The sequence below is a fragment of the Heteronotia binoei genome, chromosome 1, assembly GCF_032191835.1.
Source record: "Heteronotia binoei isolate CCM8104 ecotype False Entrance Well chromosome 1, APGP_CSIRO_Hbin_v1, whole genome shotgun sequence".
In the NCBI taxonomy this organism is placed as follows: Eukaryota; Metazoa; Chordata; class Lepidosauria; order Squamata; family Gekkonidae; genus Heteronotia; species Heteronotia binoei.
The window spans coordinates 162,808,049-162,835,159 of record NC_083223.1 but is presented as its reverse complement, the minus strand read 5'-3'; the positions used below and the strand labels follow the sequence as shown (position 1 = coordinate 162,835,159).

The 27,111-nt window shown below is 44.0% G+C and overlaps 1 protein-coding gene across 1 annotated transcript in view; it reads right to left on the bottom strand.

Annotated features, from left to right (window-relative positions):
- Positions 1-27,111, bottom strand: part of FMN2 (formin 2) — a 439,054-nt gene that overhangs the window by 48,378 nt on the left and 363,565 nt on the right. The window contains exon 16 of the mRNA XM_060243494.1: positions 16,154-16,205. Coding sequence (XP_060099477.1) covers positions 16,154-16,205 — 52 coding nt within the window. The remainder of the gene's footprint in view (positions 1-16,153; positions 16,206-27,111) is intronic.

Genomic DNA, 27,111 nt, shown 5'->3' with positions numbered 1-27,111 from the left:
CCTTTCAGGACACTGGTCCTGACAGACTGTGAGCACAGCACAGCCCTATGGCGTGGTTTTGCCCACCAATCAAGTGATTGGGCGGGGGGAGGGGGGCTTTAGATAGCTGGAAAGCAGTGCTAGAACCAGTTCCGGCATTGAGATTGACATGGGGTGAGAAAGAGTTGGGAGGGAGAAGGAGGAGGTGCGGCAGGGAGGGGAGGAGGTGCAGGGGGGAACACAGAGCCCTGGAGGGTAGGTGCGGGAGGTGCTTTTGGGGGGGCGCCATGCAGTGAGTCTACCTAGGATGCCATGGGGCGTCGGGCCACCCCTGCCCCCTGCACAATATAGGAAATTCACAAGTACCTCCCCCAAGTTCACAGAATCAGCATTGCTGTCAGATGGCCATCTAGCCTCTGTTTAAAAACCTGCAAAGAAGGAGAGTCTATCATCTCCCAAGGAAGCCTGTTCCAGTGAGGAACCGCTCAAACTGTCAAAAAGGTACGTGTAGTTCCTGCTTCAGAAATATGGAGAGCATCGAAAGCAGTGAGTAAACCTGGTTGCAAGGCATACTTTTAGTAAAAAACAGAGGTCCAGTAGCTCCTTAAAGACTAACAACAACAATGTGACCTTTTGTGAGTCAGAGATCATTTCTTTACATGCCATGAAGAGGAAATATGGTTTCCTTTTTATAGCATCTGAAGAAGTGAGCTTTAACTCAGGAAAGTTCACATTGGAATTAATGTTGCTAGTCTTTCAAATACATGAGCTGTTAGAATGTGCTGGGAGCAGATGTGAGGCAACTGAGGCAGGCTTTTCCTTGTGTGCAGCTTGCACTGAAATAATCACTAAACCAGCTCTTCTCAAGTATTTGCCAAAGATATCAGTCTGTTTTTGTTCTCAAGTCACCTTCCTTTAAGCACTTAATGTCTTACACAAGACAGTAATGATCCAAGTGCATTTCCATTTATTTATATTTCACTTTTCTCCCCAGTTTGGACTCAAAGTGGCTTTTAGAACATCATTTTCCCCTCCTCCATTTTCTCACAACAACAGCCCTATGAGATAGGCAAGGCTGACAGTCTGTGATGAGCCCAAGGTCTCTCAGCAAGCTTCCATGGTCGAAGTGGGGATTCAAACCTGGGTTTCCCAGGGTTCTAGTTTGCTACTCTATCCACTATACCACACTGGCTCTCAAGTTCATAATTTTCAAGAGTGATACACTATCATATGGACATATGAAGCTGCCTTATACTGAATCAGACCCTTGGTCCATCAAAGTCAGTATTGTCTACTCAGACTGGCAGTGGCTCTCCAGGGTCTCAAGCTGAGGTTTTTCACACCTATTTGCTTGGACCCTTTTTTGGAGATGCCAGGGATTGAACCTGGGAGTGACCTTCTGCTTCCCAAGCAGATGCTCTACCACTGAGCCACCGTCCCTGAGCCACCATATGCTGACAAGGCCCAACTTGTTGGTATTTTTAAATAAAAGCAATGGGTTATTTTCTTAATTTAGCGCAGGGGGATCAAACTCATTAGTTATGAGGGCCAGATCTGACATAAATGAGACCTTGTTGGGCCAGGCCATGTTGGGTTGGCTCAGGCCATGTTGGGTTGGGCCGGGCCATGTCAGGCCAGGCCATGTGTGTGCCTATTTAAGATTAGGTAGCTAAGATATAGACAGACTAATAAAATTAAAGCAAGCTTAAAACATTAGCACTCAGTCTTAGGTACTTTCTTTGTATTTCTCCCATGGGATCCAGGGAACTGGGCAAAGGAAGCTGTGTCTGTTTCCTTCCTTCCTCAGGAGACTGGGGGGTGGGGAGGACCCTCAGCCAATAGAAGGAAGAGACACTTGGCTCAGTAGCTCTACTGTACAATTGAGAGAGTCTGGAAAAAAAAGCCAACGCCATGCTGGGAATTATTAGGAAGGGAACTGAAAACAAATCAGCCAGTATCATAATGCCCCTGTATAAATTGATGGTACGGTCTCATTTGGAGTACTGTGTACAGTTCTGGTCGCTGCACCTCAAAAAGGATATTATAGCATTGGACAAAGTCCAGAAATGGGCAACTAGAATGATTAAAGGGCTGGAACACTTTCCCTATGAAGAAAGGTTGAAACGCTTGGGACTCTTTAGCTTGGAGAAACGTCGACTGCGGGGTGACATGATAGAGGTTTACAAGATAATGCATGGGATGGAGAAAGTAGAGAAAGAAGTACTTTTCTCCCTTTCTCACAATACAAGAACTCGTGGGCATTCGATGAAATTGCTTAGCAGACAGGTTAAAACGGATAAAAGGAAGTACTTCTTCACCCAAAGGGTGATTAACATGTGGAATTCACTGCCACAGGAGGTGGTGGCGGTCACAAGCATAGCCACCTTCAAGAGGGGTTTAGATAAAAATATGGAGCAGAGGTCCATCATTGGCTATTAGCCACAGTGTGTGTGTATATATAAAATTTTTTGCCACTGTGTGACACAGAGTGTTGGACTGGATGGGCCATTGGCCTGATCCAACATGGCTTCTCTTATGTTCTTATGTCTGCCTCCCCCCCTTCCTCAGCCAAGGGAGAAAATAGAGGTTTTGCTCTGTAGCTCCTGTGCAATTGAGAAAGCCTTGCAAAGCAAACTGTTATGCAGAAGGAAGCAAGATATAGGGAGAAGGAAGCAGATGACAGCCAGTTGCTCGGAGGCCTGATAGGAACTCTCCAGGGGCCTGATTCAGCCCCCGGGCCACATGTTTGACACCCCTGATTTAGTGCATGAGGTGCGGGTGACTGTCACTTAAAATGAAGTGCCAAAGAAGCAGCTAACAGAAATGCGGCGCCCACCAGTTCATGAATCAGAAGATGTGTCATTGAAGAGTTCAAGGGTATAAAATTCCAACACACAAAATACAACAATTCAATTATCAGTAACATTTCTAGATTAAGTATACTTAAATCCATCAAAGCTGGGATTTTTAAAACTCTCTATCATAGACTTCTCCCTGGAAGCTAAAGACTAAACTGAGGCTTTGGTCACATTATGAGAGGACCAGAGAAAAGACAATCATGGTAGGAAAAGCTGAAGGCAGCAGGAAAAGCGGAAGACCCAACATGAGATGCACTGACTCTATAAAGGAAACTGTGGCTCTTGGTTTGCAAGACTCAAGCAAGGCTGTTAACAAAAGGACATTTTGGGGGACATTGGTTCATAGGATCACCATGTATCAGAGGCTACTTGATGGCAGTAAACACACATTCATAGACTGCATTATGTTTTCCCCTCTATTTCAAATGTGGCTGGCAGGCATTTCAAAGCACACTTCAAATATGCATTAATGTAAAACTTTTGCTATTGTTGGAGTAAGCTAGGTGTGATCAAATGGGGACTTGAACCACAGGTAATTTAGTATAACCATTGTCTGGAGAATGAAGCAGATCTATCTTCCCAGGAAACTCCTACCTCTTTCTTTAGTAATGTGTCCTGTTGTAGCATGGCAGACTGCTGTCTTTAGAATCAAAATCCGTGTCACACATTTTTTTTGCCTGAGAAAATGTGTGTGCACACAAAAGCTCAAACTTTGCATAAATTTTCGTTGGTCTTAAAGGTGCCACTGGACTCAAACTTTGTGACACACATTGTCTGGGAAAGGAAGCACTAGCACAGCAGCAAAGAAGTCACCAAATTGTTGCCAGAAAGAGATGGGTCTTAGTAATGAATCACATACTCTCAACCACTAGGCTTAGGGCTCAGAGAATCAAGCCATTTGCAAGAACACCAGGGCACCACTAGGACAAGGCTGCCTGAAAAGCATGGCATGTGGGCGAACACTGGGGGATGTGATTGTCAGAGATGTGATTGTTATGTTTGAGGGCCTCAGGCTACGAAAGGTCAGTAGCAAATAGTAACTAGTAAAAAGCTGATGCAGGATTGGGGTGATATGTTCTGAAATTTTGCTGCTGCATTTTGTACTAATTGATACATTCATGACATCTTCAAGGCAGCCCCACATAAAGCATATTACAGCTGTCCAACCTGCAAGTTATATTAGTGTGCTTCTCTGCAGTCAGGTAAGTAGCCAGCCTATAAAACGGATGTATTTGAAAGAAGGTGCTTCTAGCAACTGTACTGATCTGTTTCTTCTTTGACAAGGCCAGGTCCAAGAGCACCCTGGAGCTGTTAACTTGATCTACTAAGAAGAAGTGACCCCCATTTCTAAGGCTGGCAGATCAATACACTCTATCTTGCCTTTGTATAGATTAAGCTTTGTTTTGGTCACCTCAAGCCACCTGACCATAGCCTCAAGACTCTGGCCCAGAACTTTCTCAGTCACTTCTGGAGGCTTAGATAATGAGCTATACAGCTTGGCATCAGTCTAAAATTGGTGATAACCTACTCCAAATTTCCTGATAATCTCTACCAAAATTTAAAGATAAAGGTAAAGGTAAATTTAAAGATAAAGATAAAGAATAAAATGAGCTCCAGGGGAACCACACACATTAATTCCCAATTCTGCCTCCCCTATGAAGAATGTTTCCTGCCAAAAAGAAATGAACAAAACCAATGAAGGGTTGTCCCTCTTATTCTGAACACTTATCATAGTAGATTCACCAAAATATCATGGTTGCCCATATCAAATGCAGTTGATAGATCAAGTGTTGGTGGAGATCATTAGCCAAAGCCAAAAGTGTTATTTATGTCCCAAATCCCACCTGAAACAAGATCAAAATGCATTAAGATAGTGAATTAGATTACTTCTATATAAGAGTATATAAATTCACATATATACAAAAAATCTCTTATATACAAAATCTAGATCACTTGTATACAAAAATACCCATGTGCACATAGGAAAGAACTGTGCACACAGGTTTAACAATCCAGACCAGGGGTGGCCAATGGTAGCTCTCCAGATGTTTTTTGCCTACAACTCCCATCAGCCTTAACCAGCATGGCCAATGGCTGGGGCTGATGGGAGTTGTAGGGGAAAAACATCTGGAGAGCTATCGTTGGCCACCCCTGATCTAGACAATGAAGTTCACCAAACCAATGAGAGGTACCTCTGGAATTAACACCAGATCTATTGGAAATCTCACAATGGAACAAATCAAAGCCCCTTATGATTAGTGAAGCATACTCATGTGAAATTGAGTTATACTTTCAAAATGGTGAGTTATCCTTTCTGTCAGGTTTCTTACTATCTCCTGAGAGGTAATGGGAAACAAACTGCTTCTTGAACTTGAAATGGAACATGATATGAAACATATGCATACAATGTCCTCAAGTACCTGTTTGCCCTCCCTGCAGAAGCAAGAGGGGATCCTCTGGTTGTTAAAATTAAAGGGGTACATGTGCTTCTCTCATCATCCTAAAATGTGATCAGATTATTTTTTTCAGACTTGAGCCACAGATGCAAATTATGACCAATGCACAGAGGAAGCTACAACTCAGTGGCAGAGCACACATTTGCTCAAAATCATCCCAGGTTCAGTCTGTTGTATCGCAGGCAAAAAGAATTATAATTATAGATAAGAAGATCTCAGAAAGTCTGAGACTCTAGAGAGTAAGTGCTCTTTATACCCTGAAACAAACAGATTTTCCTATTTTAACTTGTTAAGTATTTCAGGGTTTTCAAGTAGTCAGCAATGACCATTAAACTGCTAAGTGCTACGTCTCTTTCTGTTGCGCTTTATCAATATTGTTCAGAGTGTGAAGTAATTGTTTGGGGTTTAGCGAAGACATTCCACATCATTTCAGTTTTAATACCAGGCTGGAGCCTTTCTTGTCTGACTGTGGAAGCCAGATAAACACAGACCTGTGTGATTTCTTCTCATCTCAGAATATTTACTCAGAGACCTTAGAATATACCCATATTGCGAGCTAAACATTTCACTTTTCTCTTTGCCCATGTGCCAGAAATCCATTTCTTGAATAAACACTTCACACATTGACACTCTTAAACTTACTAAATTTGATAAATAAATAAAAGGCATACAACCTTTCAGAAACTATTAAACACCCCTTTGCTGACAAATGAACAGCTAGACACTTCATGGAATCGCCAGGCCTTTTCTTTGTCTTCATTATGCATGAAAGATTAACTTTCCATTTCAGCTCATCTGCTAAACAATCAAGCTTTTCTAAAACACACTTGAAGCATTGTTCTCAACACATTACTCATTTTTGGGATACTTTTTATGCAGAGTTTTCACACTCTCACAGAGGGGGTGATGTACCATTTTTCACCCATATTAAGTAGTGGATCTGCATTTCTCAGTTAAATGAAATTTAATCATGAGATAGACACTGTGTGTGGCACATAGTCACTTAAAAAAGGGGGAAAAAACCCAACCACGTTAATCACATTAATTCAGCTGCATCTAATCCATCACTACACAGAGTAGTAACTCACTTGTCAATTTATCCAATGCATCGTCATTCTGCCCATGACTAGTAGAATGTGACTAATCTCTTATTTATGTAGCTTGCTTAAGCTCTCTTCTCATCCTGAGCCCAACTAGCATGTTGGACATTGAAGCATTTTGTTAGGTGAATTGTAAACAAATGTTTCTTATTACGGAAAAAACCCCTCGATGTATTGTTTCAAAACAAGCAAATGTTTCAACATACTGGATGCATTTCATGTTTATTATAGTGTGAAAAAAAATTGAAAGAGAACATCTTCCCTATTATCCAGTATTGTCTTCCCTAAAGATTCCAGACAGCTTATCTCTACAGGGTAGGTTAAAGACCCTCCTTTCCTAGGAAGTATGTGCCAAAATGTATATCATCACTTCCATTTTGCTCCACAACCCTAGCAGACACTTGCCTACAAATGCTTATGTCAATAAACAATCAGCTTTTAAGAGCAACAGAATTCTTTGCTGATTTTACTACCTGAAAAGGCCATCAGTGGTACAATTTCAGAAAACATGAATGAAAAGGTGATAACCAGAGATCAAAACAGACGCAGCTGAGTAGCCTCAAAACTACATTTGTAGAAGCATTTCAGCATCCAGAGGAGGTCCGGGAAATTACAGGCCAGTCAGTCTGACTTCAATACCAGTTGGTTATCAGAGAGAATTAGTAGGCACATTGATGGACAAAAATTATTGAGGAAGACTCAGCATGGATTCTGTAAGGGAAGATCTTATCTCACTAACCTGTTAGAGTTCTTTGAGGGGGATGGACAAAAGGAACCCAATAGATGTTGTTTACCTTGACTTCCAGAGAGCTTTTGATAAAGTTCTTTACCTTGACTTCCAGAGAGCTTTTGATAAAGTTCCTCATCAAAGGTTCCTTAGTAAGCTCGAGAGTCATGGGGTAAAAGGACAAGTTCTCTTGTGGATCAAAAACTGGCTAATTAATTGGAAACGGAGAGTGAATATAAACGGGCAATTTTCAGAGTGGAGGGTGGTAAGCAGTGAGGTACCACAGGGCTCAGTACTGGATCCAATGCTTTTTAACTTGTTCATTAATGATTTGGAATTGGGAGTAAACAGTGAAGTGGCTAAGTGTGGGGATGACACTAAATTGTTCAGGGTGGTGAGAACCAGAGAGGATTGTAAGGCACTACAAAGGGATCTGTCAAGGCTGGGCGATTGGACGTCAACATGGCAAATGAGGTTCAACATGGCTAAGTGCAAAGTAATGCACATTGGGGCCAAAAATCCTAGCTATAAATATAAGTTGATGGGGTGTGAACTGGCAGAGACTGACCAAGAGAGAGATCTTGGGGTCATGGTAGATAAAGACAGGTTGCTTACCTGTAACTGTAGATCTTGGAGTGGTCATCTGTGCATTCACACTCATGGGATAGAGCGCCTGCGCCGATCTCCGAATCGGTACCTAAAAAGACCGGGATTTTTTCGCGCTCAGCACCAACAGGCATGCGCAGGCGTCCCAGTGTGCATGCTCGCCGGTGCCAGTGCAAGGATCCCGCCAATTCCTTCCTGACCGCTGGAAGCCCCTACTGGAGGGAGACCATCAGCAGTGGGGAAGGAGGGTGGGTAGTGTGAATGCACAGATGACCACTCGGAGATCTACAGTTACAGGTAAGCAACCTGTCTATCTTCTTCGTGGTCTCTGTGCTTCACACTCATGGGAGATTAGCAAGCAAGACATACCTGGAGGCGGGAAGACGGTCAACCAGAAGAAACAGCTTGCAGCACCGCAGCTCCCAGATGAATCCTCTGTTGAGCATGCACGTCCAGCGCGTAGTGCTTCATAAAGGCATGCAGAGAGGACCAGGTGGCAGCCTTGCAAACATCCGTCAGGGAAACGCTTTTCAGGAACGCCACCGACGTCGCCATCGCACTTGTAGAGTGTCCGCGAAAAGGCCCAGGTAACAGCTTCTTAGCCAACAAATAACACAGTTTAATAGTCTCAGTGAGCCATTTTGAAAGCTGCTGAGACAAGATCCTGGAACCTAACTTAGGAGCAGCATAAGAAACAAAAAGCTGCTGGTCCTTATGAAAACTCTTGGAGCAACTTAAATAAAACAATAAAGCATGCTTCACATCTAGAGCATGCAACCTATGTTCCTCATCCGAGGAAGGTGTAGGATAAAAAGTGGGCAACCAAACTTCTAAGTTGAGGTGGAACTGAGAAACCACCTTGGGGAGAAAAGAAATATCAGGAGCTAACAACACTCCAGCCTCCTGAAAAACTAGATATAGGTAGTTACAATGCATAGCCGTGAGCTCCCCTGCATGGCGTGCTGATGTGATGGCTACCAAGAAAACAGTCTTCCAAGATAGAAGCTGTAACGAACATGTGGCCATCAGCTCAAAAGGACGTCGAGTCAGCCTGTCCAACACTAAAGTCAAATCCCACAACTATGGGGGTGATCTCGATGGAGGATGAAGCCTAAGCAAACCCTTCAAAAACCTCTTAGAGTGAGGGTGTGCAAAAACAGAGTGCCCCTGAACTGGTTCATGGAACGCAGAAATTGCTGCCAAATAAACCTTGATAGAAGAAAAAACAAGGCCAGCATCCACCAGAGATAACAAAAACTCAAAAATTATCGACAATCCCACCCTTTGGGGGGAAACTGAGGTATCAACTAAGAACTGCAGAAACCTCCGTCACTTCCTATCATAGGAAGCGCGGGTAGCAAGTTTCCTGCTGTTTAAGAAAACATGTTGGACTTTGCTAGAGAACACACAGAGTTGATGAACCACACTGTCAGCTTCAGGTGGGGCACGTTGTGATGGAGTACATGACCGTCCTGAGCTGACAGAAGGTCTGGTTCTGCTGGAAACTGGTAGAAGACCACCCTCGCCAGTTGGAGCAGGATTGGGAACCAGTTCTGGTGAGGCCACCACGGAGTCACCAGGATACAGCATGGTCTCTCTCTTGTGATCTTGTTGACCACCCTCGTCAGTAGTGGCAGAGGTGGGAACAGATAAAAGAACCGACCTTCCCACGGGAACAGCAGACCAATTCCCAACGACTCTGGATCTGAGCCCCCTCTGGAGCAAAACAGAGGACACTTCCGGTTTTCGGCTGTGGCAAAGACATCCACCTGAGGATACCCCCAGAGCTGAAACACGGGTTGCAGGAAGCGCCACTGTAACTCCCACTCATGCGGGGAAGCCGCACCCCTGCTGAGGGAGTCTGCTTGCAAGTTGAGGACCCCTGGGAGGTGCGCTGCCTTCACAAAGATGTTGTAGTCCAGGCACTCCGACCACAGATCCAGCACCACCGCACAAAGCTATCAAGAGACTGTGCCTCCCTGCCTGTTGATGTAACATAGGGCAGCAGTATAGTCTGTTAGCAGAGCAACAATCTTCCCCACCACCATGGGGCGGAAAGATAGAAGAGCAAAGTGAACTGCCAGCAGTTCCAAGTAATTTATGTGGCAGTGAGTCAATTTCAAAGGCCAAGGACCCCCCCCCCCAGATCGTTCATGTGGGCCCCCCAACCCCATAAAGACGCATCTGTTGTGATAGTCATAGTTGGTGCAGGTAGATGGAAGGGAGCTCCCTGACAAATGTTGTCATTTGACTTCCACCACTGCAGTGTTTGAAGTGTCACAGGTGGAATTACAAACCTCTTTCGAGGAGAGTCCCATAACAGGCAAAACTGACGAAGAAACCAAATCTGTAGGCCTCTCATCCTCAGCTTCGCAAAGAGCAGCATGCTTGTAGTCACCACCATCAGCCCCAGCATCCGCTGCAGCTGCTGCGCCGTGCCCCATTTTTAACTCTGCTGAAGTTCGACAAGGTTGATAATGTCCATCGCTCTCTGCTGAGGCAGAAACGCGTGATGAAGGTTCGTATCCAGCAAAGCCCCTATGAACTGAACTGTCTTTGATGGAGTAAGGTGTGATTTCTCCAAATTGACCTGCAGACCCAAGGTGTCGAGAAGACGAAGAGTGATGGCAATGTGGGATGACAAACTCTATTTCGACTCTGCCACAAGGAGTCAGTTGTCGATGTATGGAAAGACGAGTATCCTTTGAAGCCGGAGATGGGCAGCCACAACGATCACCATCTTCGTGAACACCCGAGGTGCGGTGGACAGGCCAAACGGAAGCGCCTTGAACTGGAAGTGCTGAGAGCCTACTGCAAACCGAAGGAAACGTCTGAACGCAGGATGGATGCTGATGTGGAAGTATGCATCATTGAGGTCCAGCGTTGCCATCCAATCCTCTTGGTTGATGAGGGGCAGAATTGTTTGCAGAGTGGACATTCTGAACTTCTGGTACAAAATAAATTTGTTCAAATTCCGAAGATCCATGATTGGTCTTAGACCCCCGTCCCGCTTGGGAACCAGGAAGTAACGAGAGTAGAAGCCTCCTGTTCTGGCCTCCATAGGGATCCTCTCTATGGCTTGTTTCTGTAAGAGGTTGCTCACCTCTGCTAGCAGAGGTGGGGAAGGGAGAGTGGTAATTACCACAGATTGGTTCAGAATCTGAGCAAAATCTATTTTGTAGCCTTCCACTATGATGGAAAGCGCCCACCTGTCCGTAGCGATGGACTCCCAGGCTGACAGGAATCAATGGAGGCGGATAGACGAAGTGGAAGAGGGGACGGTGACGCGAGCTGCCAGAAAGTCAAAGGCCCTGCTTTTGAGGGCGAGTGCCCTTGGACTTGCCGGTGTTCTGTGAAGCATAACGGTTTCTGTTGTTCCCCCTGTATGGGGACCTACTCTCAGGTTGAGCAGAGCGAGGTCTCCACTGCTGTTCCAGGGAGAACTTTTAGTACGGCTTCTTACCCAAGGCTTATGCCACTGTTTCTGTCTCGCAGCTCTGAAAGATGCCGGTATGCCCAGGTTCCTGGAAGTTTATCAATATCCTGGAGCGCATTGTTGGTGGTAGAGCTGAACAGGCCTTCGCCCTCAAAGGGCAGATCTTCAATGAAGGCCCTGGTGTCCTGCTGGAGAGACGTAGATCTGAGCCAGGAGTGGCGGCGGAGGCAGACGGCAGAAGTGATGGTCCTCGCTGAGATGTCGACCATGTGCCTTGCTGCAGCTGTTGTTTGGCTACAGCAAAGCCTTCCTTCTGCAACTTCTTTGCAGCCGACCTCTTCTCCTCACTCAGGGAAGACAGGAGGGGGGTTAGTTGTTCCCACACTGAGTATTGGTATCTAGCCAAGGCAAAGGGGTGCGGGATGGTCTCTTCTTCCGCTTCTCCTTCGATTTCACCTTCTTCGGCGCGGGTGATCGGGTCCCCGAGTCATCCCGACGCCTCTTAGCTAGGGTGTCCACTGACCCTTCAGAAGGCCGTTTCGTGGAACGCCCGCGCTCTACTGGCATCTCAGTCCTGATCGGTGAAGTCTCAGCCAATGTGACCGTCGGGGCTGCAGCCTCACCCATCGGTACCGACGGGCCCGATGCCATCTTTTGAGGACGAAGTGCCAACTCGACCAAAGCCGCTGAAAGTCTCGCCGCTCGATTCTTACGAGTTTGTTTGGAGAAACTCAGACAGTGTGCGCAAGAATCGATGTGATGTCCCTCGCCCAGACAGAGGGAATGGTCGTCAGGGGGGAGGGGGTCAATCTTCTTCCCACAGGAGCGGCACCTCTTAAAAACCCCCCAACATCTTTCCATAGACGCTCAGGAAAAAATCCCACCCAGGAAAGTCTCTGAGGGGGAAAACACAGGGGAAAAACCGAGCCCTGAAGGGCAAGTCCAACGAACTTTTTTTTTTAAACAACACCAACTATCTAACAACTAACTAACTAACTACACTAAGAAAATAACAAACGGACTATATACAACAGGCAAAAAAAGCAATCCAAGATTACTTTACCGACCGGGGACATGAAAGGAGATCCTCTCAGCACAGCCGTCAGAAAGGAACTGACGGGATCCTCGTGCTGGCGCCGGCGAGCATGCGCACTGGGACGCCTGCGCATGCTTGTTGGTGCCAAGCGTGAAAATATCCCGGGCTTTTTAGGAACCGATTCGGAGATCGGTGCAGGCGCTGTATCCCATGAGTGTGAAGCACAGAGACCACGAAGAAGATCTCACTGAAAATGTCAAGACAGTGTGCGATTGCAATAAAAAGGGCCAACGCCATGCTGGGAATTATTCGGAAAAGAATTGAAAACAAATCAGCCAGTATCATAATGCCCCTGTATAAACCGATGGTGCGATCTCATTTAGAGTACTCTGTACAATTCTTGTTACCGCACCTCAAAAAGATATTATAGCATTGGAAAAAGTGCAGAAAAGGGCAACTAGAATGATTAAAGGGCTGGAACACTTTCTCTATGAAGAAAGGTTAAAACACTTGGGGCTCTTTAGCATGGAGAAACGTCAACTGTGGGGTGACATGATAGAGGTTTACAAGGTTGTGCATGGGATAGAGAAGGTAGAGAAAGAAGTACTTTTCTCCCTTTCTCACAATACGAGAACGTGTGAACATTCAATGAAATTGCTGAGCAGTCAGGTTAAAATGGATAAAAGAAAGTACTTCTTCACCCAAAGGGTGATTAATACATGGAATTCACTGCCACAGGAGGTGGTGGCTGCTGCAAGCATAGACAGCTTCAAGAGGAGATTGGGTAAATATATGGAGCAGAGGTCCATCAATGGCTATTAGCCACAGTGTATTATTGGAACTCTGCGGAAGTGATGCTCTGTATTCTTGGTGCTTGGGAGTGGGCATAGTGGGAGGGCTTCTAGTGCCCTGACCTCATTGATGGACCTCCTGATGGTGCCTGGGTTTTTTCTTTTGCCACTGTGTGACACAGAGTGTTGCACTGGATGGGCCATTGGCCTGATCCAACATGGCTTCTCTTAGGTCAGATCTCTGGGTTTTATATTGGCCAATGACTTCTTAGAACAGTCCATCATTTCCTTCAATTGCCAAGTATTCTACACAGTTTTCCTAACAATTTGCAGAACTTCAGAAATCAACACTGAGGTAAAAAAAAACATTATTTTGCCTTCTCCCATTTTCATATAATCTGGGAAGAGATCAAGGGAAAATTGCCTAGATGATGCAGTACACATCAGGTGTTACACACTGGAAGTGAATGTTTTTATGGAAAAGGATAGCTTGTAATGCCATACTGGTTTATATGGGTCACTACAAGGGGATAGGGATAGCATAGCTGCCCGAGCTGGTACAGGCAAACCCACCAGTCAGTTGGCCCACAGGAGCTCCAGCTATACCCATGGAAAGTACACCCTTACTTAGATCTGGTTCCAGCTGGGATGGTCCTAGCCAGCTGATGTACATGCTATCCAACTAAAAAAGGGAAGGCACCTGAGAAGACTAAGAAGGGGATGCTGAGCCCAATTAGAAGCAGAAAGACACAAGAGGAAAGAGGCTTAGAGGCAGAAAGTGAGGGGAGAAAGCGAGGAGCCTGACATAGGAGAAGAGACAGAGAAAGAAAGGGAAACCAGCTTAAGGGAAGGACCATGGTGTAGAGAACAAGGAAGCCTCTCTGTAGAAAGAGGAGACAACCTGATCAGGGGTATGTGGCCTCCTGGATGAGGCTCCCATTCCTGCTTATAATCTGACAATAACACTATTATGGACCTGAAAACATTGCCTCAACTTGTTCAAGAACAGAAGTTACAATATATCTCCCCCACTTGAGGATGATATACAGCCTTTACCCAGAGTCACAACACACTTTTGAGTTCAATAATCATTTTTAAGACTATACCATGCAAAATGTTAAACAGCAACTTTTCTAATAATTTTCCAGTTTCCAGTTCTGTTGCTGAAATGTTACAAAACAGCAATTAAAATATTGGCAGATGCATGTGTTATTTCCAATATATCTGGAAGTGTGCATTTTAAAGGGGGAAATATTTTTCATTGCCTAGTAAAATTAATTATTAAAATAAGCCATGATTGTGAGGAAGTTACAGAAAGGACAGAGAAAAAAGTAAACCAGAAGTTGAACAAGAACGACTGCAAAAACTCTAGCCTCAATAGTGTTTAAAGCCATGCTGCATTACACATAGGGCACTGGCTCCACTGCAAAGTTAATTTGACACATTAAAGCAATATTTAATTACCCATTTTATTAAATACTGCAGTTTTTCTTCTTCTTTCCTTTGTATGTAAGTGGGGTATTCAAAAATACAGAACAGAATGATGTGCATCTGTTATTAGTCAGAGGAAGTCCCACGAAGGCATGGCTGGTTCAATTTAACCTTCTTGGCAGTTCACTTAAAATCAGAAAGACCTCCAATGTCTTCCAGCTCTTACACAGTTCCACATGAAAGCAAAGAATGGCTTGTTATGGCAAATCAGACCTACTTGGGTCTCCATGGCATGGGCACAGATCAGATAGCGTCATCCATGTCAGCACTGACAAAGTTTGAGAAGTACATCACTCCCTAGACTTCCAGCTTGGGGTGGGGTCAGCTTGGGTGTTTGGGCAACTTTGTGTACATATATTGTAGTATTCTTTCCAGGGCTTGTGTGTAGGAAAAAACTCATTTGCATATTAGGCCATACCCCCTGACATCACCATTGTTTCACACAGGGCTTTTTTGTAGAAAAAGTCCAACAGGAACTCATTTGCATATTAAGCCACACACCCCTGACACCAAGCCGGCTGGAACTTTGTGGGTGTACATTCAGCCAGTCCTCTGCTGCCAATAGAGTTCTGAATCAGGTTCAAGGTTTTGGTCTTAAGGCCCTGAATGGCCAGGGACCAACATACCTGTGGGACTGCCTCTTCTCATATATCCCCCAAAGGGCCTTGAGATCAGTCAGTCAATGTCAGCTGGTTAGGGTTGCCAGGTCTGTGTTAGAAAATACCTGAAGACTTTGGAGGTGGATCTGTGAGAGGGTGGGGTTTGGGCAGGGGAGGGGCCTCAGCATGGTACAATGCCATACAGTCCACCCTTCAAAGCAGCCATTTTCTCCAGGGAAGCTGATCTCTGCCAGTTGGAGCTGTAAGAGCATGAGATCTCCAGGCCCCACCTGGAAGCTGGCAAGCCTACAGCTGGTTGTCCCTGGCTGAAAAGACGTCTGCATGGCCTTGACTAGGGCCAGGGCTTGTTCAGCCCTGGCTTCAACCTGGTGGAATGAGCTTCCTATAGAGATCAGGGTCCTGTGGGACCTGCTTCAGTTCTACAGGGCCTGTAAAATTGAGCTCTTCTGCCAGGCTTTTAACCATGGCTGCAGACGTCTGATACCATCAGCCCCTCCTGCTGCAAATGACCCAGACCTATTTTTACACTGCTCATATGAATTATGTGAATTTGAGTATTGGGATACTGCTGACCAGGCCTAGGAAAATAGTGCCATCTTGTTGTTTTAATTGTACATTGTTTAACTGGGAAATTTTATGGTTTTAATGATATATTGTTTATTTGTGTGGTAACCCACTCTGAGCCTGCTTTGGTAGGATGGGTGGAATAGAAATCCCAGAAATAAATAAATAAATAAATAATAACTGACTTGGTGATGTTGTGAAGTTTTGCTTTTTGGGTGGTGTTGCAATGGACGCTGGCACAGCAGCTGGATGTTTACACAGAAAGTGTGAGGAAGAATGAAAGCACTGTGACCAAAGGTGCCCTGTGAGCCTAATCCTGATTTCACAGTTTAATTCACAAGGCTTTGAATTATGTCTGCACTGAGCCAGTAGCCAATAGCTCAGTAGCTGATCACAATTTGTACTTTAAGAGTTCAGTTTTTGCAGTATCTAGAATATATATATATATATAGTGATTAGAACACTGAATTGAATTCATTTTCATCTCACCTTTTATGTGCTTCTGCCAAGGATTTCTCTTCCATTTCATGGTCAATTTTAGCTGTAATAAACAAGGGAAAAGTTAACACACAACATTGCAATGCTTTATTACCTCCTTTAGTAGCAATATCCTTCATGTGCATACCTCTGGAGGCGGGAGCTTCAGCTAAATTCTAAATGGGCATTCAATTTGTGCATTTGGCTTTTACTTGAAAATGCTGAACTACAAAGAAGCTACATCAAGAAATGGTTTAACAGAAAAAAAGTCTCTCTGTCCCCCTACCAAAAAAAATTGCAGTCAGCTAGATTCTGTTGTACAAATCAGCCCAGAAGAGGTAAAGAATATTATATTGCAAGAGGCCAAGAGGCTTCTGATCAACTGCTCTAACAGTTTCTTTGCACATTAAATGTTCTCTTTTGTTGCATGTTCTCTATTTTAGTATCTGTTAATTTAAGGATGCATAACTGCAAGTTCTAATGAATAAACTAAAAACAATTAACCCCCCCCCCCAATATCTGTATATAATATTCCATGCCAAGGTGACATTATCTGTGTGCTTGACTAAATTTTGTTTTATGTGTTAAGTTTCATTTAAACATTTTTTTGGCAGCCTAATCCTTCCTCCAAATTTTTTTTCACATAGATTTAATCAATGGGTTTTCCTTTAGAATTTCAATAGACAGCAGTCTGGTTTATTTGCAATCTCTTATTTTTTCATTAAAAAACATGGATTAACCTCAGTTTCACAGCTGGAAAAAAGTATGGACAATTTATAGAGAATAAACAGCTTAGCTTGGTCAAAGCAACCTTTAAAAGCATGCAATGGAGATTATCACTGACACCTTTTGTGCTAAGTGCTGATGAGAATGATTCGAACACAGATGGAATGTTTTGAGTTGTACATAGGCAAGATTGAGAGATAACAGTAATAATAGTTTGCCCACAAACCAGCCTGAAAATGGACTGCTGCAATTAATACACCATTATAAAATTATAAAATATCTTTTTCATTTGCAGTTTTCAAATCAGGATTTGGATTCCACTGAAATGTACTGTGGGTGGTAGGATCTCTATTTTTTCCTTCCTTCCCATTGCAGTCTCAAATACCTCAAACCACTAGTCCTAAGGGTTGAAGACCCTACCCCTAGAAACAGCATGAGAGGGAAAATTGACATAAATTGCTTGAGGATGTGTCCAGTGGGATCTAACTCAAATCCTATACCACTTAATATAAGAAAAATCTGCCAGCAGATATTAAGAATTATCAAGAAAACTCTAATTACAAATCTGAGATATGATATATAATATCATACACAAGTACCAGTACTTTTAAAAATTATTTATATTACTCTTCTGTGGGAACATAACACAACTGTTATATAAATATCAGCAAATGCTCATAACTAATACAGATTATCCTAGATATCTAATTCTGGTATACAATATATGATCTCAGATTTGTAATTGACATTTTCTCTTGATAATTTAATATCCAAGCACTTTAAATATAGTGATGTATGCTAAGCATTTGCAAATTCTGGGATTTAGAACTACTGTTTCATCTATGTATTTTGTGATATTTTACTTTATCACCACATGAAAAATCTTGAAAGAGTATCATCATTGCTTGTCTCATCCCCTCCTTTTATGTTGCAAGCTAATGGGTTACTTTCACTATGGCTGCAAACGTTTGTTATTTCATCTGAGTCAGAAAACTATAATTTGAACTTTTATTACAATACAGTATTCCTAGACAACAAGTCCATTTGCAGGCAAAATATAAAAACAGATGTGAATAATTAGCTTGTAACAAGCACAGAGGGAAAGAGGAGGGAAAAGGAATCCCACAAGCTAGTCTGAAACAAATTCAGGATTGAGCATTAGTTTTGTGCTCAGTGGGTTGGATCCAATGAACTATGAATAGAATGAGTTCACTGAACAAATCTCTGTCTGTACCTTTTGGAATGCTGTTTCTGAGGGCCACATTAGATGATACAGGGTCTCCAAGTCTGCCAACAGACTATGTTTGGATTCTGCTTTTTCTTTATTTTCAACAATGCCCTGGAGGCCTGATCTTGCTAGAGATCTCAGTGTGGGGGGAACAAGACACTCCTGTCTCTCCCCACCGTGCAGTTTTCAACAGCTGAACTTTCAGTTTTTGAAAATGATGATGTGAGGGGCGCCCTCCCATAATGCAGTCCCCAGAAGGATCAGCCCCCCACAACATTTTTTAAAGTAAAAAACCCTGAAACGATAATGGCACCACATCTCTGTGGCAGACTCCGGGATTTGGTATTGTTTAGACTGGCCTTCAGTGTCAGGACACCCTTGACAATAGAGTGGAATTAAGTGTGAGAGGCTACAGCCATTTGTGTGAAATCCTATAAAGTTCCCAAAGTCACCAAACTGCAGAAACAATTTCTGGGAGAGTTCAGGAGGAAGGGAGAGTGATCTATTCAGTCCCCAGTTCATTTCTGCAAAATCTTGCTTGGGTGTTGCTAGAGTGGGAACTTAGGAAGATCTTTTCAGAGAGTTCTGAGAGAGAGCAGAGAAGCTCTGAGAGAGAGCAGAGAATAAGTGATACAAGGGTGAGGTTTGGCTAAGCAGCTCGGGAAGCTGCTGAGAATTTCTGAGTTTGTGTGACTGCTGAAAATTCTGAGTTTGTGGTTGCTGGGGAACTGCTGTCTGTTTGGTTTGAGTGGGCTGAAGGTGAAGGTGATTGAAGGTGATTGTTGTTGATTGATTAGGAGTGGCTGTGTTCTTCACCCTCTTTGCATTATTAAGCTGAGCCTTACCACAGGTGAGAGCTAAAGGGCTCTTGGCCTGTAGCTCTTAGCCTGGGGGCTGTGAAAGGACCAGGAACCCAGATCCCTATTTTCCTTGTGTTCCCAATAAGGTAAGTTGACCCTCCAGAAGGGGAGCCACATAAACAAACAGAATTTAAAAGAAAACTGTATATTTGTTTAAAAAAGCTATCATGAAGATAGAATGCCAGCAGGGGGGTGGTGGCTTTCCAGTGTTTTGCACTGAGTGTCACAAGTATGACTATCTGCCCACAGGACAGAAGTCATGGGTGTGTTCTCGATGTGAGTTCATACCCTTGAGACCGAGGTGACTGACCTGGAGAAGCAGAGACAGTCAGTCAGGCACTCGGGGAAGACTCTCGGGGACGTATTAAATGAGCCTTGCTCTGAACGTGGCAACCCTGTTGCTGCCAGGGAACATGAGGGTTGAGAGGGAACAGGGCACCGTGCTGAGAATAGGGACCTCTTCTTCAATTGGTGAGTGGGTAACCATCCCTGGGCAGGGAGAGAGGGGGGGTGTTGGTAGTTGGTGATTTGATACTTAGGCATGTAGACAGCTGGGTGCAAAACCGTGTACTAACTGTATGGTGACTTGCCTGCCTGGTGCGAAGGTAGCGGATATTATGTGTGTAGTAGATAGGCTGATAGACAGTGCTGGGAAGGAGCCAGTGGTCATGGTGCATGTTGGCACCAACGATTTGGGGAAATGCAGTCGTGAGGTCCTGGAGAAAAAAATTAGGCTGCTAGGTGGGAGACTTAAGGCCAGGACCTCCAAGGTAACCTTCTCAGAAGTGCTACCTGTTCCAAACGCAGGGCTGGAGAGACAGGCACAAATTAGAAGTCTCAATGTGTGGATGAGACAATGGTGTAGGAAGGAAGGGTTTAAGTTTGTTAGGCACTGGGATGCTTTCTGGAACAAGCAGGAGCTGTACAAAAGAGACGGTCTCCACTTGTCCCCAGATGGAACCAGGCTGCTGGCGCTTAAAATCAAAAGATGGCAGAGTAGTTTTTAAACTAAATCGTGGGTGAAAGCCGACAGGAGATGAAAAATCTCTGGTTCGGGAGGACTCATCTCAAAGAGATGAAGGGTTAGCTGTTACTTTTCTACTGGGTAATTGATCAGAGTTGTCCACTGAGATGGTGACAAACAGTATGGAGTGTCTGCCAAAGTCTCGAGGTGGCAGGAAGAAGGTTGCGGGCCTAACTTGCCTAGGAAATTATAGATGTTTGTATGCAAATGCTAGAAGTGTTCGAAGTAAAATTGGTGAGATGGAATGTTTAGTGTTGGGGGAAACATAGACATTGTGGGAATTTCAGAAACTTGGTGGAATGAGGAGAATCAGTGGGACACGGTGATTCCTGGATATAAGTTATATCGGAAGGATACGGAGGGAAGGGTTGGAGGTGGGGTGGCTCTGTATGTCAGAGAGGGTATACAGTCCAGTAAGACTGAAATGCTTTGGGTCGAAATAGAGGGCCCAAAAGGCAATTTAACTATGAGAGTTTGTTATCACCCACCAAATCAAAAGATAGAGGACGATTATAATATGATGGAAGGATTAAAGATAGCGGCTAAGCATAAAAACTGTGTCATAATAGGTATTTTAACTACCCGCAGATTGATTCGGTCAATATGTGTTCAGGTCAAGAGAGAGAGATTGGATTTCTAGATGCTCTCAATGACTGTGCTATGGAGCAGATGGTCACAGAACCTACCAGGGGTGGGGCGATCCTGGATTTGGTCCTAAGTAATGCCCAAGACTTGGTGAGAGATGTAAAAGTGATTGCACCGCTTGGGAGCAGTGACCATAACGTTATTGATTTCACCATTTGTATAAATAGAGAGTTGCCCCAAAAGACCAGCACAAACACGTTTAACTTTAAAAGGGGTAATTTCTCTGAGATGAGGAGGCATGTAAAGAGGAAACTAAAAGGAAAGGTAAATACAGTCAAAACCCTTAGGGAAGCTTGGAGGCTATTTAAAACTACAGTCCTAGAAGCTCAGATAAAATATATACAAGTTAGGAAAGGCACAAACAGGTATAAGAAAAGGCCTGCATGGTTAACAAACAAAGTAATGGAAGCTGTAAAAGGTAAGATGGACTCCTTTTAGTGGTGGAAAGCTAGTCCAAGTGAGATTAATAAAAGGGAACACAGGCTGTGGCAAATCAAATGCATGATCAGGCAGGCAAAAAGGGACTATGAGGAGCATATTGCAAAAAAAATAAAGACAAACAATAAAAATTTCTTCAAATATATAAGAAGCAGAAAACCAGCCAGGGAGGCAGTGGGGCCCTTGGATGACCAAGGGGTCAAAGGATTACTGAAGGAGGATAGGAAAATGGCTGAGAAGCTGAATGCATTTTTTGCCTCCGTCTTCACTGTGGAAGACGAGAAGTGTTTGCCTGCTCCAGAACCACTAATTTTGGAAGGGGTGTTGAAAGACCTGAGTCAGATTGAGGTGACAAGAGAGGAGGTCCTACAACTGATAGACGAATTAAAAACTAATAATTCACCAGGTCCAGATGGCATACATCCAAGAGGTCTGAAAGAACTCGAAGTTGAACTTGTGGATCTCCTGACAAAAATATGTAATCTTTCATTGAAATCTGCCTCTGTTCTTGAGGACTGGAAGGTAGCAAATGTCACCCCCATCTTTAAAAAGGGTTCCAGAGGTGATCCGGGAAATTACAGGCCAGTCTGACTTCAATACCAGGAAATTGGTAAAAGCTTCCAGAAAGCTTTTGATAAAGTTCCTCATCAAAGTCTCCTTAGTAAGCTCGAGAGTCATGGAGTAAAAGGACAGGTCCTCTTGTGGATCAAAAACTGGCTAATTAATAGGAAGCAGAGAGTGAGTATAAATGGGCAGTCTTCGCTGTGGAGGACGGTAAGCAGTGGGGTGCCGCAGGGCTTGGTACTGGGTCCCATACTCTTTAACTTGTTCATAAATGATTTGGAGTTGGGAGTAAGTAGTGAAGCGGCCAAGTTTGCAGATGACATGAAATTGTTCAGGGTGGTGAGGACAAGAGAGGATTGTGAGGCACTCCAAAGGGATCTGTTGAGGCTGGGTGAGTGGGCGTCAACATGGCAGATGAGGTTCAATGTGGTCAAGTGCAAAGTAATGCACATTGGGGCCAAAAATCCCAGCTACAAATACAAGTTGATGGGGTGCGAACTGGCAGAGACTGACCAAGAGAGAGATCTTGGGGATGTGGTAGATAACTCACTGAAAATGTCAAGACAGTGTGTGATTGCAATAAAAAAGGCCAACGCCATGCTGGGAATTATTAGGAAGGGAATTGAAAACAAATCCGCCAGTATCATAATGCCCCTGTATAAATCGATGGTGCGGTTTCATTTGGAATACTGTGTATAATTCTGGTCACTGCACCTTAAAAAGGATATTATAGCATTGGAAAAAGTCCAGAAAAGGGCAACTAGAATGATTAAAGGGCTGGAACACTTTCCCTTTGAAGAAAGGTTAAAAAGCTTGGGGCTCTTTAGCTTGGAGAAACACCGACTGCGGGGTGACATGATAGAGGTTTACAAGATTATGCATGGGATGGAGAAGATAGAGAAAGAAGTACTTTTCTCCCTTTCTCACAATACAAGAACTCGTGGACATTCCAGGAAATTGCTGAGCAGTCGGGTTAGAACGGATAAAAGGAGGTACTTCTTCACCCAAAGGGTGATTAACATGTGAAATTCATGCCACAGGAGGTGGTGGCGGCTACAAGCATAGCCAGCTTCAAGAGGGGGTTAGATAAAAATATGGAGCAGAGGTCCATCAGTGGCTATTAGCCACAGTGTGTATATATATATGTATGTATGTGTATATATATATATATATATATATATATAATTTTTTTGGCCACTGTGTGACACAGAGTTTTGGAGTGGATGGGCCATTGGCCTGATCCAACATGGCTTCTCTTATGTTCTTATCCTTCAAGTTTCACAAATAATTGATGCCATCTGATTTTGAAGAAACACAACAAACTAAAAGAGATTGCTTGGGATATACCTGAAATGTTTGTAATATAAATGCTTGTAGTAGAGCTGCCAAACCTCTAGTGGAGGCAGGGATCCCCTGCTCCCAAGTCTCAAAGGGAGCTCTAAGAATTCCTTGAGACTGTATGATAAGAACTTATGGTTCTACCACAGTTTCCAGCAATTCCTAGTGCTACACTTTGTTACTTTGGAAGAAGAATGTGCCCTGCTCATCCACTCTCTCTTTCAAGGCGAGAGCAGCCGGGCAGGGTGCATTCTCCTCTGAGAGCCTCGCTAGCATGCCATCCAGCCACTCTCAATTCCTAGTGCTACACTTTGTTACTTTGGAAGAAGAATGTGCCCTGCTCATCCACTCTCTCTTTCAAGGCGAGAGCAGCCGGGCAGGGCACATTCTCCTCTGAGAGCCTCGCTAGCATGCCATCCAGCCACTCTCAGCTTCCTGGGACTGTAACCCAGGAAGCCAAGAGTGGCAGGGTGGGGGGAGGGGATGCTTAGCAGGCCGACGCCTACCTCACTTACTCCCACACACCAGCCAGCCATGTGCAAGCCAGGTCCCTGTACAGTCCATCACATATACAAATAACTTAGCAAAATTATTATTTAATTATACTTGTGTTGGGAGATGCGTGTAAAATTCAGAGGTGTGGAGATGGCAATAAATTGGAGTTGAGGCTTAAGCTTATAAAAAGTTATAAAGTTTACTATAAAACTTCAGGAAAAGGTACTTGGGATAAAAGAAATAAAACTTAGCTTCCTAGCCTGGCTAACTATGTCTCATCACTACATGGCTACGATTTACAACTCTTTGTCTGCTAGTTCTTCTCCCCAGAGAACATTGCGCCAGGAAGAAGAGCAATCTCAGCTTGCATATAACATCAAAGGTTTTCACACCCAAGGTGCTGTCTGACCAATACAGTGTTTAGAATTTTCCTGGGCTTAGAAGACTCAATTCCCAATTGGGTTTAGGCTACAATTTATCATTTCCTCTTTCAGGTAAACACAAGCTAACTCTATAATGGCTGGAATGTAAATAACTTGTATTCCAACAACTTGATAAAATCACAACAAATTGTTGCTTGTGATTATGACATATTTTAATCCTAAAGTGGCAACATAAAACATGGGTTTCTGTATTGTATATTGATTTGAGATTTCAATAAGATTTCAATAAGATTCTACAAACGCTAATAAGATTTCTGTATTTTATATTGGGGAAGGGAAAATTAGTATGGGTTTACATTGCAAGGAGCTCCCAGAAAGTAACAGAAAGTTTAGAAAAAGGTCCCCCAAGCTTAAAGGGTCATTTCAGAAATTTTGGCAGAGATACATCCTGCTGATTAATGCTGTCCTAATCCTTGCTATCACCTTTAGGAAATTTTTGACAGGAACAGCAGGAAGAGACTCCAGAGAGTCAGGCACAGTGTGGAATGGTACAGAATGGTACTTAATTCTGTTATTTTTTTCCCCTGACAATTTTTTTAAAAGATTGAAACTGCAGGGGATGTGTTTCACAGAAAGATAGTGGTGTGAGGGAAAAGGGGTTATTTAATTCTTACATTTCATACTTTCTTCTCCTCACTGAAAACCACTACCAGGAAGTTGCTTTTACCGTGTGCCTGTGTTAAGTGCCATGAAGTCACTTCAGGCCCGTAGCTACAGTGGGGCCTAGGGGGGCCAGGCCACTCCATTTAACTCCCCTTCCATGTGTATGGCCCCTCCATTGGAGGGCCTCCAAGCAGCTCCAGAGTAGCAGCATCAGGAGAATTGGCACCTTCTTTGGTGGACAGGTGACCCTCTCCACCCCATGCACAAACCAGAACAGTCACTGGGGGATAGGGGAGCCTAGTGGGACCTTGACCGCTCTGCAGTGAATCCTGCCCCCCTCCCCGCACCTGGTGTTGCCTCCAGTTGCTGCTGTTTGAGCTGGGAAGGGCCAAAACACCAGCATCCCCCCTTCTTCAGCTGAGCCCTATGCTCTTCTCTGTCCAAGAGAAGATGTGCCAGTCCCCAAACTCTCTTTCCAGCATACAGATAAGGCAGAAGGCAATTCTTAGAGATTGCAAAAATACTATGGTAACCAATGACATGTTTTTTTAAAAAAAGTTTGTAATGTCATTTTGTGCCCTGTGGCCCCCCCTCCCCTAAATTTTTATTCCCTGGCCATTCCATCTAAAATTTTCTGGCTATGGGCCTGAGTCACTTCTGACTTATGGCGACCCTATGATTAATAAAATGTTCTATCATTAATAGCCTTTCTCAACTCTTGCAAACTGAGGGCTGTGCCTTTATGTAGTCTATCCATGACATGTTGGGTCCTTCTCTTTTCCTGCTGCCTTCCACTTTGCCTGGCATTATTGTCTTTTCCAGTGACTCTTGTCTTCTGATAACACGAGCAAAGTATGATAGCCACAGTTTAGTCATTTTAGCTTAGGCTTCCCAACCCCCCCCCCCCCCGCCCTGGCAGGGGACCCCCGAAATTGCATCCTCTTCCCCTGCTCTCAAAAAATCTGGGGGCGGGGGGGGGGAGAACATACCTTTAGGCATCATGTTGTAGAGCTTCTGATCCATTTTAAAATGTGTCCCTTTAAGGCTGCACAGGAAACAGGAAGGGCTTCATGGGAAAGTAACAGTTTCCATTGAGAACGACCCCTCCCTTTCTTTTCCTGTGGAGCCTTGCTTTCGTTTTCCCAGCAAGCACATTCTGCTGGAAGAAGACCAAGTACGGTAAGTGTTTGTGTGTGTGTGTGTGTGTGAGAGAGGGAGGGGGGAGGGAGGGGGGGAGGGAGGGGGGATTCCCTGGTATGGAGGCCCTCCCCCCCTTTAGAAAGCATGGGGGGGAGGGAAATGTCTACTAGGCACTCTATTATTCCCTATGGAGAACGATTCCCATAGGGAATAATAGGGAATTGATCCGTGGGTATTGGGGGCTCTGGGGGGGCTATTTTTTGAGGTAGAGGCACCAGATGTTTGGTATAGCATCTAATGCCTCTCCCCAAAATACCCCCAAGTTTCAAAACAATTGGACCAGAGGGTCCAATTCTATGAGCCCCAAAAGATGGTGCCCCTATCCTTCATTATTTCCTATGGAAGAAAGGCATTTAAAAAGGAGTGCTGTCCCTTTATATGTGATGGCCAGAACTCCCTTGGAGTTCAATTATGCTTGTCACATCCTTGTTCCTGGCTCCACCCCCAATGTCTCCTGGCTCCACCCCCAAAGTCTCCTGGCTCTGCCCTCAAAGTCCCCAGATTTTTCTTTAATTGGACTTGGCAACCCTATTTTAGCTTCTAGGGAGAGGTCATGCATGATTTAGTCTAGAACCCTTGTACTTGTCTTTTGTGTGGTCCACAATATCCATAAAACTCTTTGCTAACACCACATTTCAAATGAATTAACTTTCTTCCTGTCAGTTTCCTTCAGTATTCAGGTTTTACAACCATACATAATCATGGGGAATGCCATGGCATGAATTAACTTGATCTTGGTCACCAGCAAACCATTCTTGCACTTAAGAATCCTTCATGGTTGCCCTTCTTAGTTTCAATCTCCTACTGATTTCTTGGTTGCAGACGCCCCTTTTGGTCGATCATGGAGCCAAGGAATAGAAAATCTTGAACAATTTCCATTTCCTCATTGTTAACCTTGATGTTGTGTAACTCATCAGCAGTTATTACTTTTTTTCTTTTTGGTGTTCAGCTGAAATCCTGCTTTGGCACTTTCTGCTTTAACCTTCACTTAGTCCTTTCAAGTTTTCACTGGCTTCTCCCTGCAAGGTGGCGTCGTCAGCATATCTCATACTGTTAATGTTCCTTGCACCAAGTTTCATTCTGCCTTCATCTAAATCTAACCCAGCTTTGCTTATGATATATTCTGCATACAAACTGAACAGAAAGGGAGATAAAATACATCCTTGTTCGACACCTTTGCAAACTGAAAACCACTCTGTTTCTTCATATTCTGTCCTAACAGCCTCTTGTCTGGAATACAGGTTGCACATCAAAACAATCAGATGCTGTGACTCTTGTTTTGTTTTAGAAAATAGAGCTTTTCTATCTTCTGCTTCTGATTATGTGTTTATTTACTTCATTAAATTTCTATACCACCCTCCACACAAGCAGGCTCAGAGTAGTGTACAAATTATTTGTTGTACACA